Raw genomic sequence first — 18,059 nt, 5'->3', positions numbered from 1 at the left:
GCCTCTAACGGGCACCTTTCCCTTTCCTACCTATTTCCATAGCAAGACGACGACCCCTCACCATCTCCATCCTCACCCACATTTCCATCCAACCCCTCGACCCCGCGCTCAATGTATATTGTACACCGTCCCGCAGTGCTAGCCACGGCTGTAGCCGCTTCCTAGGACGACATTGTGCGGTCACTGACCAGCAGCGGGAGCATCTGTGCCCGGAGTTGTTGCCACTCGACCCGAGGCTGGGAGGCGCTGGTATCCGAGTCAGTGACGAAGGTGTCTGCTTGTTCTGTTAGTTTTTGGTTTCTTTGCGTCCGGCAGTGGCTTACTCGTTGTTGTCGCGTCGGTCTCGTATGGGCCCATCGCGGGATAGTCTGCGGATGCGCCCGTCTGGTTAGTAGTGTCCGTTAGGACAGCACCAGCGACGGTTAAAGGTCTGGGCCGTGAGCCGATTGGTTGGCCAGTATAGCCTGCGCGGAGGGCGCAGGAGGGATTGACAGAGAGGGAGGCGCGGTGTCGGTTTGGCGTGTCCCAGTTGTGCCCTAGCTATTAGTTTGCTCGTTCTCCTCGGTTTATGTTAGCTGAGGTGGCACTTACGGAAAGGAGGAGGTCGAGGATACCCATCGGGGTGGTTGGGGACGAGGTTCTGTTGGCGGCCTGTTCAGGTGTCAGTGGGAGTTAGAGGAATAGGAGGAAGGAAAGGTGTAAGGAGGCTTCATGCCTATCTCGGGAAGATTACTAGGTGAGGGCGAACGGGTTGATGTGCTCCAGTCTGAACGGGAAGCCGTTGCCGATGCGGGGGGAAACAGCCCGACCTGGGATGAAGAAGCAGACCTCGATGGTATAGCAGTTGATGAGAAGCGTTCGGGAGAAGGCACAGTCCGGGGTAAGGGCGACGTCGGCGCGCGAGGTCTCCTGGATGGCATAAGGTGGCGAACAGACTCCCCCACTTTTTGGGACGCGAGGTAGCGAGCTTGTCCCAGTTCCTCGTTGTGTTGTTGGCGCATAGCACCTGGGCGTTGCGGCAGCCGAGGGAGCATCATCTGAACACCGCCCGAAAAAGCTTCCTCGATTGGGGAAAGGCTATCTTGTTGGTGACGAGTCCTTCCCGGTACTCTCACGCAGCAAGGCTGCGACTGGCGAACTCTTGGCAAAGGTTGAGCGACGCTGTTGCTCCGGTCCTCGGTGACACGGTCGGATTGTTGATGCAGAGTGCGACTGCGGCTTCTGGACATGGGGAAATCTCTTCCTCCTGGTTGCACGTCAGCTTTGTTTTTATGCTTGCTCCTACCAACCCGTTTGCTCACGGCCGACATCTCCCAGCAATTTCTCCATCTCTTCAATGAATTCTACGCTCACAACCTGCGCCTCGCTGTCTTTTTATTTGTTAACCGGCAAGTCAGAATCGTGTAGGAACAGCAGTTTTCACCTACCCGGAAGCAACATGGCAGCAATCGACCGCAGCATATACCTTGAGCAAGAAATATAATGCAACTTATGAAAGAATTTCGTAAGTGAAGTGTGTGATGGACGACAGGAAGAATAAGATCGGTTTGACTAGGGCGCGAGAAAATGATGGCACCAAGGTTTATTACAAGCTTGTAAAAACGTGATTAGATCGAATCAATGCGGGCGAGAAAGCGATAGTAATAGAACTGGAAGCACTGTATTCAACAAGGCATGTGGCAAGTAACGCTAGAAAGGTACCTATATCCACCATTTAATCAGACTGGAACTCTGAAGCTTCATCTCATGAGCACAATGTAGTATACCCGCGAGATCACAAACTCCACATCGAAATGAAGAACCAAACACGCATATAAGACGCCTCGGCGTATGCGTGGATCCTCGGTGCTCTGGTTAAACATGTTGGAATTTAGTAGTATCGTATTTTACCCTCCGCCTCGAACCTTGGACAGTTTACTTTAACAAATGTCTTCCATGGCATCCTCAGAGACATTCCCAAGTGGCTGCTTGTACTGGTACGGGAGAACCAGATCAGGTTCTTTCCGCGTGTTGCGTTTGGCCTTTTTACAGACAGGGCAAACGCCCTGCCGCGGCCGCACCGGAAATCTCTTCTTCGAGCATTTAAGCGCGGCTTCCGGAACATGGCCGGGGTTGTCGAAAAGGAATATTTGATTAGAGAGGTAGTTTTCATCCCCATTTGTGGCCAGTGGGCAAAATGCTGTGTTTTGGTATGTTTTATGCCCGCAGTCCTTAAAGAGCGTCTTGATAATGTTACACATCTCGTCTTCCTGTTTGCTGTTTCGTTTGGTTTGCTAGACAATCTTCGGCTTCGTAGCTGCTTGATATTCGATGAGTCCTCCAGATTCTCGTCGTTCAATTACCTACTTCAAGGCTCACCATAAGCCATTAGCTGCCATTGGCAATTTAGGTATTTATTCAGACATTCACACTTCACTGCTCTGTCCCTTAATCATTCCTTCACTTTGTTCAGGCTCAATTCAGACCCATTGTCCACCATTCCTCCACTCTTTCCATTATCTTTTAGGCGTCGCAACAAAGAATGAATCCCGCGCGAACAAGGCGTCTCCGCTTTTCAAGGCCGGCCTGACAAAGGCTTTATCACTGATGGGCAAAAGCACCACACCCATCTGCCATCCCTTAGTTCGTTCCACTTCCCGGACTTAGATATATTCTAAATCTTCAAAGGTCTTACATCAGAACATCACTGCCGCCCAGTACAAAACTGCTGCCGGAAATAGCAAAACCCCACCAACAGCTCCAAGTATGCCGTTGATTTCAGCTCAGAGCAACTCGGCGGTAAGTTTCCTGGCCATCCCACGTTATTACCTTCGGTATCATGTCAGTATTCCGCCGAAGGCCCCGTTACAGGGGTGTCAGAGGAGAGGCGAAGATGCAGAATTTCTTAGAATATAAAATAGTGGAAGATATCAAAATGGTAGTTAATGGTCTTCGAGTCTTCCGAGTACCTAGAATTATCCTCAATAACAGAGAGCTAGGGGTAATTGAAAACTACTGCGACACTTGTTCGAGCACTTGGTGTTTACTCACTTACGTGCAAAATCCCCTGATATTGTTCCCTTGCTTTAACTTTCTCCATGTTAAGCCCATGCTGCCATTCCGCTCTTGGGAACTCGTGAGGCTGATAACCCAGCCTGGAATACCATGGGGTCCAGCACAGCCATCAAAAAGTGGTGTCAACACCGCACTCTCAACTACAGAAACCAGAACTGTCGCGTAGATTGTTGCTTTGCCAAAACTAATATGACTAAAAAATGCGGTATCAACCCTTTCTTAAGCGAGTCAAGCACTCAACTCCCCCCCCCTATGTCATTACATCATCAACATCAGTGGCATTAAATGTTCCCAAGAAACCTGTCCCCTATTCCGTGTCTCACCCTGCACTTAACACTGCCACCTCTCGGCTTAACCACGACCCACCGTCAACCAATTCATCTCATCAACCCCCTTCATCTCCCCAACAACCACATCCACATCCCCCGAGGTACTCTTGCCCCCAATCTTCCCTCCTTCCCCTTTCTTCCCCTTCCTCGCCAGCAGAGTCTTATTGAATCCCGGCCAATCACTCCCCGCCTTGATAAGCTTGACCCCATCCCCAGCAACTTTCAACTCGCCTGTCAGCGACGACAGCGCAATATCCCCCTCCCACGACCCGGGATACCGCAGCTTGATGTTCGACGACGTACTGCTATGCTCTGCATACAGACAGCGCAGCGGCGGCCGCTCGTTCCAGCCATCGGGCCGCCCAACATCCAAATAAGTGCCAGACGAAGCATCTACCCACATCGGTTCCAGCACGGAAACTTCGGTCCTCCCACTCGTGCTGATCGTCCGAAGGCCTGCCTCTCTCCCACCATCCTTTGCCAAGGACCAGTCCAGCACGGGCAGCAGATCCACGGTCATAGCCCCCGACATCGACCTGAACCCGGCTGAGGAGCTGAACGCGGCCGCGCCAACGATATCCCCGCTCGTAGTGTACACGTCCACCCTGTAGTCCCTCGCGGGAATTGGCATATCGGCTCTGGCTTCAACCTTGGCTATGTCCACGCCGCCGTCGGCCTCGAGCATCTGAAGATGCTTGAACATCTGCTCGGCTTCAAGAATCGGCTGGCGGAAGTCGACGTTGCCAGACATGGATTTGATGTACAAGATGGCCGGTTTTGGCGCGTCTTTGTCCACCTCCTTCGGCTGAACAAGGACGTTGATATTCCCCGCGGTCGATTCCAAGCCGAGATAGTCATACAGCGGCCACAACCCTTTAATAGGCGAAGCGGTGGTTTTGACCTCGATGAAGCGAGAGCGGAAGCGGAACGACTGCGTCTGGAATCCGAATTCCTCAGGCGCGCCGGCGCCAAAGATCCCGTCGTGTCTATTGAGAGCACCTGTTGAAGCAGAAACAACAGAGCCGGCAATGCTGTTGAGCTTGGTGTGCTTTGACACGGAAAGCGACAGGTTGTCAAGGAGTTTAATGTCGAGATGAACGGTGTTCACCTCGAGCCTGTCAAGCGCGCCGCCTTCCGGGATCCACACGGTTATCTTGACGTTCACGCAGGGCCGCTGGCTGCCGTGGCTCCAGTCAATTCGATGAGGGACGGTAACCACCAGCAGCTGGTTCTCTGCGTTCCAGAAGGTGTTGACGGCGAGGTTGTCATCGTTGACGATGGTCTCGACAACTACTGACGAGTCTGGCGTGTCAGAGCCGGTTCTGCGGAAGACGATGACGCCCTGGACATGAACCTCGCTCCAGCCGTGGCGGCCGTCATCATCAATGGTCTTTTGCACCAGGGTTAGTGGTCTCTCCGGATCAAACGACACGTCGAATGACTTGGTCGGGCGGGCGATCCGATCATTCTTGCACGTATACTTAGAATCCCAGGAAAATCCGCCGTCCATATCGGGGTAGTTCATGTCCGGTTGGCTAGGTGGAGGTTTGTGAGTACTTCCCTTCTGAGATCGTGTTAGCAGGAGGATGGAGACCAGAGACTTGAGAGGGTATGTCATATATAACCGGAAGCAGGATTGCAGTAACGCGTCTTCACTGAGGAGAAACGTAGGATGTGCAACGACGCATAATATACGTGAGTATGCGGGGGAGAGGTAATGACGCGTAATGCTTACCTCATCCGAAACTCCCCTCACGAGGCGAGTAAGGAAGCCAATGGTGATTAGGAGCAGCACCAGACTTAGCACCATCATCTTGCAGTTCCGTGCATACCTCCAGATGCGCTGTCTCCTCGCAGGTGCCACTTGGTCAGAGCCGTTAGAGTTGGGGCTTCCCATACTCTGGGGTTGACGAGGCGAGAGGCCTGACGACTCCTCAAGCCTCCCTAGATCATCTGATACGCCCGTGGGCCGTGAGAAGGTGCTGTAGTTCCTTGAGGCGTCTTGTGAGCCGGAGGAAGAGGTGGGGGAAGGTGTATAAGCCGGCGGCGCCTCTGACGGCAAGAACGGCGAGTGTTCACCGTGGTACGCAAACCTCCTCGTGGAATATGTTGTATATGAAGCTGGGGCTGTCGTAGAAGGGAGGATGGTACGTGGTGGAGATGATGGGTTGTAGTACGTGGCCCCCCTTGACTGAGAGGCAGCCCCCGTGCTTTGCTGGGCAGTTGTCAGGCTGTATGCCGAGGCTGAGTCGTTTCGGAACGCTGCTGTCCGGCCTTCATTACCGTAATCTGAGACTCCATGTATATTTCCAAGCCGCTCCTGTTCTGCCTCCCTGGCCTTGCCCTCAGCCGTGCTCCGTTCAAGAGACGGATCCTCGACCAAAAGGTCGGGCACGTATGACACGTTGGATGACGCCGCAGCCCCCAGAGCATTGGACGAAGTGCCAGATATCGAGCCAAAGTACCCGTCCGTTGGTGAAAACAAATCTGTATCCTCTACATCGACATGGTCTCCTAAGTTCAATGCCTCTTGGCTTGCACGCGTGTTGGCGTAAACGACATACGGATCTTGCCGGGAACTCGTAGGGGCTACGCCCAGCCCACTGGGTCCTGGCTGGCCCAGGGGATCGGTAATTGCCTCGATTTCCGCCTCCTCGTCCAGAGCAGAGTAGAGGTTGTCCGAGTAAGGCATAGCTCCCAGCCCAGCCAAAACAGAGATGGCACAGTCAAGGGGTCAAGCCAATTCAAAATGATACGAGAAACTTCTTTGGACGTCAAATGAGAAAAAAAAAAAAAATGGCAGCATTCAAGAAGAGCCTATTTCGGGGAGAAGGTTCAGCGTTGGTGTCTATTCGGGCAAACTTCCAAATGTTGGCGTCCCAAAAACCATACATGAGTCCGTTGGTTCAGGAAAGGAGAAAGAGTACCGAGCACAAAGTCTCCAGGGCAAAAAGATGCACTGCTTCGGAATGACGCCGAGGAGGGCTTAGAGACGTCGATGAGGGGTAACGGCAGCGTCCCGGCCTTGCGGTGTGCATGCCGCCCACATGGCCTCGTCAGCATGGCGGTAGTCGGGAACGGACTAGAAGTAGGGATATGCAACAAGTCTTGCACAATTGTGCAGAAACTCCAGGTTCTTCCCGAACCGACCTCGGAATGGTCTAGGCAGCCGAGTCCCGCCCGTCCAGATTAGGAAGCTGGGAAACCGACCGTCGATAGACAAGTCCAGGCCACTGCGGGGGAGCCAACCAATTCGATTACGCAGTGCGTCACCCTTGATGCCACCAGATCCCCCCGTCTTTCAGAGCTTGGAGCAGGGTGGTAATGAGAGGCAGAAGGGGGGTTGATCAGGTATCTAATTGCCGAATCATCACTGGTACGTCTCGGCGCTCGATTACGAATGGCCCACGACGACTACAGCGCAAGACCCATCCTTAACCCCAGAGAATGACGAAGCCAGTTACAATTAAATTTGGTTGATTGACGCCATTGAGAAAGTCTTGTGCCCGACGGATTGCCACGCCGTCGTCTATCATCCCGATCCAAAGGCGTAGGTGCTCCCCCGCTCGAAGCTCTCATCTTTGATGGCCCTCTAACTGGTATCTCCCAATGCTGGCCAACCCAAACGCCGCGGCCATAGCCGCCCCTCAAAAATTTCCTTTTTACCCAGACGCCCGATGATGCTGAAAAATCGACCCCTATGTTACGAAGCATCCGCAAAATATTCCCGAGTTGCTCCTCTCCTCTTACCAGATTTACTCAACGTCGCAGCGCTTATATCCCTTCTAGTTCAGCTTGAGAAGGCTCTTCATGTTCTCGTAGCACACCCAGGTGATACTCAAGGCGGGAGCAACCTTGAGGAGATTGGGTGTCAGGCCCTTGTATAGGCCACGGATTCCCTCGTTGCGCAGCGTCTTGGCCGCCACATCGAAAATACCCGTATATGTCGGCGGGTGCATGGCCGTTCCTTGAGTCTGCAGCCGGGTGCGAAGGACGTTGAGCGGATAGACGATGGTAGCGCCTAGGGCTCCAGAGCTCGCCCCGAGGACTGCTGTGGCGACATTGCCCGGCTGCGCGTCGTCTTCGTGGGTGCCATAGTAACGCGCCACCGCCCGAGTATAAGACTTCTTGAGAAACTCGAATGTGCCGATATCGATGGCGCTGTAGGGGAACATGCCGAGGAGGCCAGCCCCAAGGCCGCGGTATGCTGCGCGGAGACCGCCGTCTGCCCACATGTTCTTCGCCGTACGAAACAGCAAAGCATTGCCGGTAGGTCCGCCATGCACCGTCTCGCATTGCAGCCGAAACTTTAGCGTATCGATCGGATACACGCAGAACTGGGCCGTCATGCCGCCAATGCCGCCGGCAACAAACTTGGAAACGGTCCCGATCTGAGTAGGGTCGTTGTGCCCTTCGTATGCCGCGAGGAATCTCTTGGAGGCTTCATAAGAGCCAAACTGCCCCGTTGTTAGCATTGGCCCATAGGGAAACCCAACAACCTGGTACTTACCCGAATGGCAGACTCGGGCATAATTTTGACGACATTGAGTCCGTTTCCTGCAAGCTGTTAACATTTCGCTAGTCAAAACGCGGAGAGATTCGACGTCGACTTACCCGCAAAGAAAGTACGCAGCCCACCAGCCTTCCACAGGCTCACGATTGCATCGGCAATGGGTCCGCCCGCATTGCGCAAGGCGGCAAGCGGATGGCCATGCTTCGCAGCAGCGAGCGCCACAGTGGGGGTAGTCTTGGTGTTGACGAGGAGGTAGACCTTCAGACGGTCCAGAGGCGCGGTAGCAGTCCGCGACACACCACCTGAAACGGCACCGGCGAGGAAATATCCTGGTTCGGGTAGCAGATCTGTCAGTCTGGTTTTCACGCGCTCTGGATCCTCTTCGAGAAGGTCAGAAATTTCCTGGGCGTCAGACTGCTCTGTGTCCTCGTATTGCAGGATGGATTGCTGAATCGCTCGGTCGGTGAGGGTCTGGCGGCGGACCCCAGTGGTAGGGCTGTAACCGACAGCTGCTGCTGCAGAGACGGACATGTCTGTCGCAGAGCCTGTCGCGTGGTCGTGCTGGTAGGGAGATAGAGTTGCTTCCGAAGCCGAGAGACGGGACCGTCGTGATGTGGGCGCCGGGTCCGGGTTGGCGATCCTAAGGAGCGAACCAAAAAGAGCTTGAAGAAGGAAGCCGGTCGTACCTAGACCTTCTAGAGTTTCATCACTGACCAGCGAATCTCCCTCTGCATTGACCATAACAATGCTGGAATAAAATGAGAGTGCAGCCTCCAATGCCGACCCGTTGTGGTTGGTGGGCATGAACAGTAAGAAGTCTCTTTAAAGCCATCGATTAGCATCCAATGTGCGATAAACAATGGCCCGCCATGAGAACTGCGCCTTGCTGGCATTCAACCACCAATCTTATCTCTGAAGTGAAGTCACATTAAGAAGCCACAGCAAGCACCCCAAAAAATATGGAAACCAGGAAATGGTCAACTGAGAAAAAGGGGAAATAAATAAATAAACAAAAAAAAAAAAAAAAAAAGTTGCCTTAAATAATCCACCAGAAGTGGGTCAGAATTCGCCACCCCCCAAAAGTTGGTACATACAGCAGAAGAAAAGGGACCACGCAGATTGGGTAACTTACCGCCACTCGTCAAAACTGATAAAACCGTCGTTGTTCAGGTCCATCTCGTCAAAGAAACCTGTCAATCTCCGCATCGGAACAGACAGACCGGCACGTTGGAAGGCGGCTCGGAGCTCCTGCTTGTTCAGCCGGCCGTCCTTGTCCCGGTCGATGGACTTGAATAATAGGAGTAGCTGCCTCTCGGCAGCCTCAACGAAGACCCGGAATTCTAGATACGCGGCGTTTTAGTTCCCGAACTCGGGTCCTCCCCGTCTATCCTTTCTTCTTGACCCCCCGTCACGTCAGGCTTGGAGGGAAGAACCCACCTTCGTACTGGATCTTGCCGTCACCGCTCGTATCGACAAGGCTGATGATAGCTTTAAGCATCTCATCGGCGTTCTTCATGGCTGCAACCAAATGCGTGAGCGAGACAGCCCCAATTCGAAACCGAGGAGCGCCTTACGGTGATCGATCCGCTTCAGCCCCTTTTGCAGTCCCTTGAAGTCGAGCTCGCCGTGTCCTGCAGGGTCGAGCTTCCTCCAGAGCTCCTCGATGCGCTTATCGCGCTGGTTTTGCGGCTCCTCCATTTCCACCGCCAGTTCCGAGACAACATCAGATATCGTCATTCCCAGGCCAGGCCAGTCATGGTACCTCGGTCACGGTAGCGTCGGCGGCAACGGGATCGGCATGTAGACGCGGGCGTCGCTATCGGCTCGGGACGAGGTGTGCGCAGAGCCAGCAACGGCGCGCTTATGACGTATGAGGGAAATACCGGAGACGTCCTAGGTAAAAATAAGACGGTCGAAGGTTCGGCAGGGACAGCTGCTAATGGATTCGACTACCGACACAGCATCCCGGGGGGGGGAACAAAATGTTGAATTTTGAGCTGTCCTCTATAATCGCATAGTTTCGGGTGGGAAGAAAGATAAGCCCCTCTTCGGGTGGTGATCAATTCCGCGGGATAAGGGCGATCACAGCTTCGATGGCTTGAGTTGCTGTCGGGAATTATTGGGGCGTTTGATCCCGCAAGGGGAGAGATGCAGAAAAATTGCGGAGCAAAAAGTCGGTAGTCAACAGCCGAGTACCTCGTTATCAGCGAGACCTCATTCACCCGGAGCGAAGCTGTCGTCCGATTGCTTGTAGCGTAGAGAATATGGGTTGAAAATGTGAGCCTTATGGATAAGCATCTGTTCTGAGCAGCTCTCATCTGGTCTTTTACGACACTCTGCACCATAAACTCAGATTTTCAAGACCTAGCCGCTAGAAAGTCCTCTGACGCGACCGACGAAACTTAAGGCCGTCCTTTGTGACATGCAATCTGTTGGCCCGCAAGGTGTGCGTATTCAGCCCCACACTTCGCCTTTGGCTGCGGGGCATAATATCTGTTCTCTTATTCGCCAGCTCTTCCAGGTCCCAAGCCCGTGCGGTTTGTTCGCACCATCGCTGATAAGATAAACCGACATGCAACACCGAGACTCCGGAGACGTTGCCGTGGCCAATTGTCCAGTGCCAATGACATCCAAGCACACCACCCCGTCGAGGAACCTCAGTGCTTGCAGCGGCCCTTGACGGGCAGCCGGGCAATGGCAGCTAACTACTGGGAATCGACCCAACGGCGGTTCTGGCAGTTCACCAAGGACGAGCTGGCCGCCACGCGCCAACGGCTCGAGGATGAAGACCCCAACCTGGTCCAGATGTTCCCACTGCCGCAGCTGAGGCATCTGAATATCTACTTCAATCAGCGTATGGCGTTGCAGGCTCGCCCTCCCCAAATACCAGTTGCCGCTCGTACACTAATCTGGGATAGAGATCAATCGGCTCGGGAAGCGCCTCGGCGTCCGCCAGCAGGCTCTAGCGACGGCCCAAGTCTACATCAAACGCTTCTACACGCGAGTCGAGATCCGCCGGACGAACCCGTACCTCGTAATTACGACGGCACTCTATCTCGCCTGCAAGATGGAAGAATGCCCGCAACACATCCGACTGCTTTCCCAGGAAGCACGGTCGCTGTGGCCGTCAGACTTCCACGGCCACGACACGTCCAGAGTTGGCGAGTGCGAGTTCTCGCTCATCTCCGAGATGAACTCGCAACTCATCGTACATCAACCCTACCGTACGCTCCTGGCCTTCCAGGACGAGTTTGGCCTGACCCACGAGGAGACATCACTCGCCTGGACTGTCGTCAACGACCACTACATGACAGACCTGCCGCTGCTGCATCCGCCGCACATTGTCGCCCTGACGGCAGTGCTTATGGCGCTGGTTTTACGCCCCAGCAACAACGCACCGGGTCAGGGCGCGGGGGGCGGCAATACCAACACGGCTGCGGGATCCGGAGCAGGTGGCGTCGCCCTGGCTGCGACAACACTGGCGCAGGCACAATTGCAGGCCCAGGCTCGGGCGGCCGCTATGGCTGCGGGCGGGGGCAGTAACACACCGGGAACACCAGGGTTGACATCCCAGGGGTCACAGATGGGCGTTCCACCAGGAACACAAGGGGAGAACACTGTCGAGCCCAAGAAAGCGACGGACCCCCGTCTTGCCAAGGTCCAGCGCTTTGCCATGTGGCTCGCCGAAAGCAGCATCGACATCGAAGCCATGGTAGACTGCACCCAGGAGCTGATTTCGTTTTATGAGTGCCACGAGCAGTACAACGATAAGCACACGCGAGAGCAAATCAGCCGCTTTATCAAGGCAAGGGGGCTGGATAAGTGAGGGGTCTCGTTTCCCCAGATCTCCGCCACATGGTGATTCCGTCCCTATGGGAGAGCCCCCATCTTGCCGACGACGGGCGTCACCGAGACGACAATGTTGAATGGTCGTCTATCAGCCCAGGTCCACTAGTCACCACAACGACCTGCCAAGCTAAGCCTTCAAAGTTGCCGGTCTCCCTGCCCAGCTCTCCATGGTGGGCATGGGAGTACCCACAACATTCAGTCCCCACGCATCCTCCCCCCCATCATGCACTGTCGTCCTCCTCAAGTCCCTCACATACTCGCCCTCGCCATCCCAGTTCCCAGGAGCACGATGCAGCACCGCCCTATTATCCCAAATCACCAAATCTCCCGGTTCCCGCCACTCCACCCTGACTACATACTTCTCCTGCCCCACAAACTCATTCAAATACTTGACCAATCTATCACTTCCGCTCACCCGTTCCCCCGCGGGCGTCTCAAGATGATGCAAATGCGCCCCGACATAGAGATTCCGCCTCCCACTCGGCGCATGGGTCTGCACCACCTTGTGCCGTGCCATGGGCGCCTGGTCGGGCTGTACGTGCGCGAAAAACTCGGGGCTGCCCAACTTCCTACTCTGCGCCATGCAGTGCGCCCCCACCAACCCTTCCCCATCCGCCGTCAGCTCCCGCTTGACGTGGTCGGGCAGATCCTCCCACGCCCGCCGGCTGTCCGCAAACTCTGTCGCCCTCCCGCCCGTTTCCGCGGGGGGCAACACGACAGCCCTCAGGAGTGAGAAGCTTGACCGCCGCGGGTTGAAGCTACTGTCAACGTGGAAGAGGGCGTTCCCCTTGTTGCCGTGGGCGCGCGGGCTAGAGAGAGACAAGATGCTCCCGTCGTGAGAGAGGTTGCTGGCGTCGAAGAGCTCAGGGTGGTGGTGAAGACGGGATTTGGGCCCGCTACCGTTGGGACTCTGAAAACGACGGGTGTCGTCCAGCGAACCTAACAGGCGGCTGAAGGCGATGTGGGAATCGTCGGTTAGCGGGGTGGAGCGGTGGACTGTGAATGCGTACTGTGTGCGTCATGAGCAAGGAGAGAGGGAGTAACGGCGGGAGATGGAACGCGAGAGAGAACGAAGAAACAAATCCATACCTTGGCCAGCACAGCCAATAGCTCCTTGAGCTGCTCCTCGCTCGTGGCCTCAAAGTCGACGCCCGACACCTCAGCGCCAAAGTCAGGCCGGATCTCCTTGACGCTGAGGGTCTTGTAGGGCGTGTCCTGAATCAGGATGGATGACATTGCCAGCGGTGCTTTAGCAAATGTATAAGAAGTTCGATAACTATTCGCACTAATCAGAGACCCAAAGTATGGAAATGTAGAATGTTCCTCCCGACAACATGCGGCGCATATAAGTACGATCATCACAAGTCCCGGACGGGAGCGGCATGCGGGGATGCGGGGAGCGGGGAGGCAGCGGTTACACAGTTTCGTCCGTTCATCCGGCAATAAGAGATTCATGTTCGGCTCCCATCTGATGGTAAAGCCGGGTGCGGTCATCCAACCTTGCTTGAAGGGTAGAAGCCAAACTGGCTACGCAAATTCACATCCCGTCGGCAAGAAAGAAACGGTCGCACCCTGCCTTCCGAATCACCCCTGCCGTCTCACTGGCATCAAGCACCTCACTATACCCGCTTATCTATCCAGTCGCTATACCTTCCTTACCGCTGCCATATAAAAATCTGCTACTCTATCGCTGATCATCGCAGACTTGGGATAACCCCCAACATCTCCCAAACCCGCCCCCAGCTGCATGAGCCACTCATTACCCACCAGAGCCATCCTGCTTTCATCTCACTCCGGCATAGCTCTGCCAGCACCGCCTCCGCGTCCACGTCCACGCCCATATCCATGTCCGTGTCCATGCCCCCCTCGATGTCCATGATGATTTGAGGCACGGCAGTTCTAGTCGCACAGGTCCGTATCGGACGAGTCCACCACACCGGGCGACGAGAACGCCGAGGAATCACCGGTGTAAGAGGGGGTGAGCGTCTGGGGGGAAGCTGCCCGTTGCTCCTGTGGCCGCTCCTTCCCCTGCCATTGTGCGGGTTTCTGCTGCTGCTCCTGCTGCTCCTGCTGCTCCTGCTGCTCTTGCTGCTCCTGCTGCTCCTGCTGCTCCTGCTCCTCCTTCTGTTGCTTAAACTTCCGCTGCAGGTGTTGCAGTTGTTCCAGTTGTTGCTGCATATACGACAATTCCGATTGCAATTGTTCTTGCTGCCAAGTTAGGTCGATGATACGGTCAAGATTATCCCCCAGGTGACGTTCTGGCATTGTCAATGTCCCAGTTCCCTGCGCCGAAGTCCCAGGCACAGATGCCGTCGTAAAGAGCCATTGTGCAGGCAGCGGTGGACTCTGTAGGGCTGTGCTTTGCTGTGCTTGTAGAGATCCGGCCATCTCAAAATCTGTTAATGGCCAGGCCACTTGTAGCTGGCCAGCGGAGAGTAGGGCTGGCCATGTTGAGGTTTGAGGCACAGGTGCTCGGGGGGGGAAGGCTACCTTTGTCGACGCCATAGGCGAGATCGAAGGCAGTCGGCGAGGGGGTGCGCGTCCCCGTAGCCCCAGTGGTGCCGCCAGGGTTCTCGTTCTTTGCGGTGGCGCTGACTGCCTGGCCACGGTCGTTGTCGAAGTTGAAGATTCCCCCCTGAGCTGCACCGACGGTCCAGGAACAGAAGCCGCTAAGGGTGCGGTCGCAGCGGGCGTGGCTGGCTCGGTCAATTCATCCTGCCCTATTCCTTGCCGTCCTTCGTTGTTCCTCTGTACCTGACCCGCCGGGGTGTTAGGCGGACGCGCGGCCCAGCGAGGGGGAACCGATGAGTGACTCCGCGGTAAATTATGGGCAGAGCGCTGCGAGACCTGGCTTGCGGACGATGGCTCCGAAGAGGTAAATGCCGAGGATGGTGTGGTGATGCTGTTTCCGGTCACTGATGACCCGACCGAAAGCAGGGGTGGAGCAAACGGCTGTGGGGTGCTCAGTTGGGTGCTCTGGTCGGATGGAGAGCCATCCAAGGTTAAGTCCCCGAAGCTCTGGGTAACCGAGGTGGATTCGTCTCGGTCTGACATGGTGATGGTTTGAGGTTAACCTGAGTCCGTGACGACCGTGTAGTCGGGATTTAATTGTGTCCGAAAAATTGTGGTTACAAATCGGGCGGCGAGGAAAGTTAGATAGTTAAAAGGCAGCCGGGGCACGTATTATTCGATTTGCTTGAGATGGGCAGCCGTAGCCTAATAACGTCCATGGTTGGTTAGAATTAGGGGCAGGCGCAAAGAGGTGTCGAGGCGACGTTGAAGAGCAAGAACAGGAGCAACTAGGAGGATGGGAAGGAAAGAGCCAAACAAATGAAAGCACCACACGAGACAGGCCCCATCATTCTCTCCACCGTTGATGAGGAGAGAGCGGCTCACTTCGGCTCTGTGAGCAAGCCGCCACACAAACAAAGAGGAAAGGTCTAAGCAATGCATGAGTCAGATTGAACTCCTAGCTCCGTCGCCGGCCAAGTGCAAGAGTGCCCCGAGGTACCTGAGACCATAAGCAACCGTAAAGCGAATTATGGAGGTTAAACGCGTTTCTTCCTTCTGTCAGCCGCCCTGCCCGACCTAACCTATTAATCCCCATTGAGAAGAACCCAAACTCGGAAACAAGGTGCCGCGATGGCGTAGATTGGCTTCGGTGCCGTCCCTCTCCCTTCAATCCAGGTCGTCGAAGAACTCGACGGGGTCGTCGTCAACCTCGTCCTTGACAATCTGCGGCAGTGGGATGCGCTCGTGGAACTCTTGGCGAGGCCTGAGGTTCATGTTGGGGGCGTTGTCTCCAATCGCCCAATTCCAATCAGCTAGCATCCGGATCATGGCGAAGCCGATCTCAGCGTGCTGGGTAAGCACCATGATCCAGTCTCGGGGCAGCGGGGCGTTGCGCCGGTTCAGGCTGAAGAGGTAGAAGAGGGTCTGCGCAATAAGGAAACGGCGAAGCGGTGCGTCAGGGGTCGTATTGTCAAAGATGTACTTGACATCGTGGAGGTTGGGCGACTTATGGTTATCAGACGCCGGTCCGTAGTATTCGTAGAGGGCATCACTTGCAGCGTTGCGGACGCCGATGACTCCGAGTTTGCCGCCGAGGACATAGAGACCAAGACTAAAGGGGATAACTGTCATGCCATCCGTTTGATGAGAGCAAAAGAAGAGATATTACTCACTAGTCGCGAACAGTCGGTGTATCGGGTTTCTCGGGGTTGGGCACGGGAAAGCGAAAGACACGTCTGCCGCCCGAGGTGGCGAAGGCGGTGCCATAGAGCCAGCGGATGAAGAGGGCAAAGAGCTTGGGGTCTTCCTCAGGCAACTTCATCTCGTCCCGGTCAATCGGTTCCTCCTCTGGGCCGTTGAAGTATTCGTCGAAGAAGGCAGAATGTTGCGAGAGTAGCTTCTCGTGAACTAACCAACGCCTCTCCTCTCGACCGATCGTAATAGTGACGATACGGTCAGTGAGCCATCTGGTTACAAGGCAAGCATATTAGCGTTACACTCCTAGCGATTTTCTTTGTGCGCAGAAATGATGGAATAGATCTATTCGCATTCACTCACTTGTCGGTCGACTCTGCGTCGCCAGACAGGTCGATTATGTTACTCATTGTGCTTGACGGCCGGTAACTCCGCTTGCGATCTGCCATTATCAGCAAGCTTGCAGGAGAAACGATGCGATGCAGTAAACGGATATGAATCGGGCTAGGATATGTATTAGGAATTGAAAGGCGATTGCTCACGATAACGACTGCTTGTGGTTGAGGAGTTGTTGCAGGTCGGGAGAGTGCTGTGGGCAGAGGGCAAGGGAGAGTTGAAGTTGAGAGAAGGCGTGGGGTCTTGGTGAAATACTCTGGAGTGTGCATGAACGAACCGCCCAAATATCATATGACTGAAGTAGAAGGAGAAAGCTCAACTTGGGCGAGATCAAACCGGAGAAAGAGAGTTATGAAATTGTGCAAAGGAAAGTGGTTGGAAATCAATTGTTTCCTACGCCGTCCTGGGCAAGGTCAAGCGAAAGACCGCGAAATGGTTGGGAAGTGTTGGGCGAAGGAGAAGGAGGAGGAACTTGAACGCGCTGAAATTGAAGAAATGAGCCTGGAAATAGGTCACTTGACGAGACCAAATGAGACGAAATTGGCTACTGCGATATCCGGGCACTGGAAAGAATTAAGATTGGGTGATGGTAGAGAGATGGTCAGAGTTAGGAAAGCGGACATGAGGAGAGAGGCAGAGTATAGAAGTCGAAAGAAGTGAAGCAGAAGAAAACGTCACTTGTTTGGAGAAGATCTTACAAGATTTCTTACTCTACCATCATTAACCCGGATGGAGGCAGGGGCAATTGTGAGTTCGGAAAATACGAAGAGTGTCCTTTGGATGGGTCGGTTAGCGGAAAAGGGGCGCCTTAACACGCACACCCGTGTCCTCTCCCCAAACACAACTCCCAAGAGTACGAGCACCACATTCTCTACCAATCACTGCGTATCGTGAAGGACAGAACATATACAGAGCACCCAGACAGTAACTCCAGATTTCCAAAAAAGCATCCTATGAACAAGCCACATTCGGCGGCGATAGACAAATGTCCCGGGGGGCTAGGACTACACATCTCCAGCTCCTCGTTGCTAACGGGGGAGGGCCTGTTCATGCCGTGGTCACGCACCGGCATCCAAAGCCCACACAAGAAGCTGCTCCAACTCCCCACAAAGCATCTTATATACAACATCCCGAAACATACACCCATATCAAAGGAGCCTCACAAGCGCTCACCAGCAATTGGCCCCTAATACCAAGAACGAGGGGCTACATATTGTTCTTAACACTTCAAAGCGTAAGAACCATTCCACAGAAACCAATTCCCCGTTTGTCCAAACCACATCCCCCCGAACCCCCCGGGCCCGGGCTTTGGCATCCGCAAGGAGACAACCGCAGGTAAACACCCAGCAGAGCCGAATCCGCGCGCCTCACAACGGACCGAGATAAGAACGCCCTCGAGTCACAAGGATGCTCTGACAAGGCTTCTAAAGCGACGCTTCAGGACACAAGACAATCTATAAGCCCAAGGAGCCCGGTAAAGTCATATGATCAATATGTGTATGTATGGAAAGTTGCACACCATCCCGGTTACGTAGCCACCGGAACGGACGTACTTACGGTCGTGGGAACAAACACACAACATGACTTACTCCTCATCCTGCCGCGGGGGCGGGCTAAGCACCAGGATGTACGCGGCTAAGACGTCGAGATGGCAGCTGGGGTAGTTCCGTCGTCTTGCCGCATACTGCAACAGCCGGTTGAGCTAGTGGTGG

The 18,059-nt window shown here is 54.7% G+C and overlaps 7 protein-coding genes across 7 annotated transcripts; 1 reads left to right on the top strand and 6 right to left on the bottom strand.

Annotated features, from left to right (window-relative positions):
- Nucleotides 1-161: 161 nt before the first annotated feature.
- Nucleotides 162-1,461, bottom strand: MFIFM68171_03592 (uncharacterized protein; the record flags this gene model as incomplete). Its single annotated transcript, XM_071059013.1, has 7 exons — nt 162-274; nt 324-536; nt 592-651; nt 810-909; nt 1,116-1,246; nt 1,302-1,370; nt 1,428-1,461. 7 exons carry the CDS (start codon nt 1,459-1,461, stop codon nt 162-164), a joined length of 720 nt encoding a protein of 239 aa, XP_070915114.1.
- A 1,944-nt stretch (nt 1,462-3,405) lies between these two features.
- Nucleotides 3,406-6,075, bottom strand: MFIFM68171_03591 (uncharacterized protein; the record flags this gene model as incomplete). Its single annotated transcript, XM_071059012.1, has 2 exons — nt 3,406-4,947; nt 5,119-6,075. 2 exons carry the CDS (start codon nt 6,073-6,075, stop codon nt 3,406-3,408), a joined length of 2,499 nt encoding a protein of 832 aa, XP_070915113.1.
- A 1,093-nt stretch (nt 6,076-7,168) lies between these two features.
- Nucleotides 7,169-9,633, bottom strand: MFIFM68171_03590 (uncharacterized protein; the record flags this gene model as incomplete). The annotated part of the gene is made up of 6 exons (XM_071059011.1): nt 7,169-7,840; nt 7,894-7,940; nt 7,998-8,716; nt 9,029-9,236; nt 9,334-9,414; nt 9,471-9,633. 6 exons carry the CDS (start codon nt 9,631-9,633, stop codon nt 7,169-7,171), a joined length of 1,890 nt encoding a protein of 629 aa, XP_070915112.1.
- Nucleotides 9,634-10,590: 957 nt separating this feature from the next.
- SSN8 (RNA polymerase II holoenzyme cyclin-like subunit) lies at nt 10,591-11,722 on the top strand (the record flags this gene model as incomplete). The annotated part of the gene is made up of 2 exons (XM_071059010.1): nt 10,591-10,750; nt 10,815-11,722. 2 exons carry the CDS (start codon nt 10,591-10,593, stop codon nt 11,720-11,722), a joined length of 1,068 nt encoding a protein of 355 aa, XP_070915111.1.
- Nucleotides 11,723-11,872: 150 nt separating this feature from the next.
- On the bottom strand, nt 11,873-12,981 carry MFIFM68171_03588 (Alpha-ketoglutarate-dependent 2,4-dichlorophenoxyacetate dioxygenase; the record flags this gene model as incomplete). The annotated part of the gene is made up of 2 exons (XM_071059009.1): nt 11,873-12,754; nt 12,835-12,981. 2 exons carry the CDS (start codon nt 12,979-12,981, stop codon nt 11,873-11,875), a joined length of 1,029 nt encoding a protein of 342 aa, XP_070915110.1.
- Nucleotides 12,982-13,644: 663 nt separating this feature from the next.
- On the bottom strand, nt 13,645-14,799 carry MFIFM68171_03587 (uncharacterized protein; the record flags this gene model as incomplete). Its single annotated transcript, XM_071059008.1, has 3 exons — nt 13,645-14,186; nt 14,236-14,380; nt 14,500-14,799. The coding sequence occupies 3 exons, from the start codon at nt 14,797-14,799 to the stop codon at nt 13,645-13,647; spliced, it is 987 nt and encodes a 328-aa protein (XP_070915109.1).
- Nucleotides 14,800-15,423: 624 nt separating this feature from the next.
- Nucleotides 15,424-16,361, bottom strand: MFIFM68171_03586 (BTB domain-containing protein (Fragment); the record flags this gene model as incomplete). Its single annotated transcript, XM_071059007.1, has 3 exons — nt 15,424-15,868; nt 15,930-16,223; nt 16,315-16,361. 3 exons carry the CDS (start codon nt 16,359-16,361, stop codon nt 15,424-15,426), a joined length of 786 nt encoding a protein of 261 aa, XP_070915108.1.
- Between the last annotated feature and the right edge of the window lie 1,698 nt (nt 16,362-18,059).

This window comes from Madurella fahalii (genome assembly GCF_045866475.1).
Source record: "Madurella fahalii IFM 68171 DNA, scaffold_2, whole genome shotgun sequence".
NCBI classification, from domain to species: domain Eukaryota; kingdom Fungi; phylum Ascomycota; class Sordariomycetes; order Sordariales; genus Madurella; species Madurella fahalii.
This window is presented reverse-complemented; position numbering and strand designations above follow the sequence as displayed.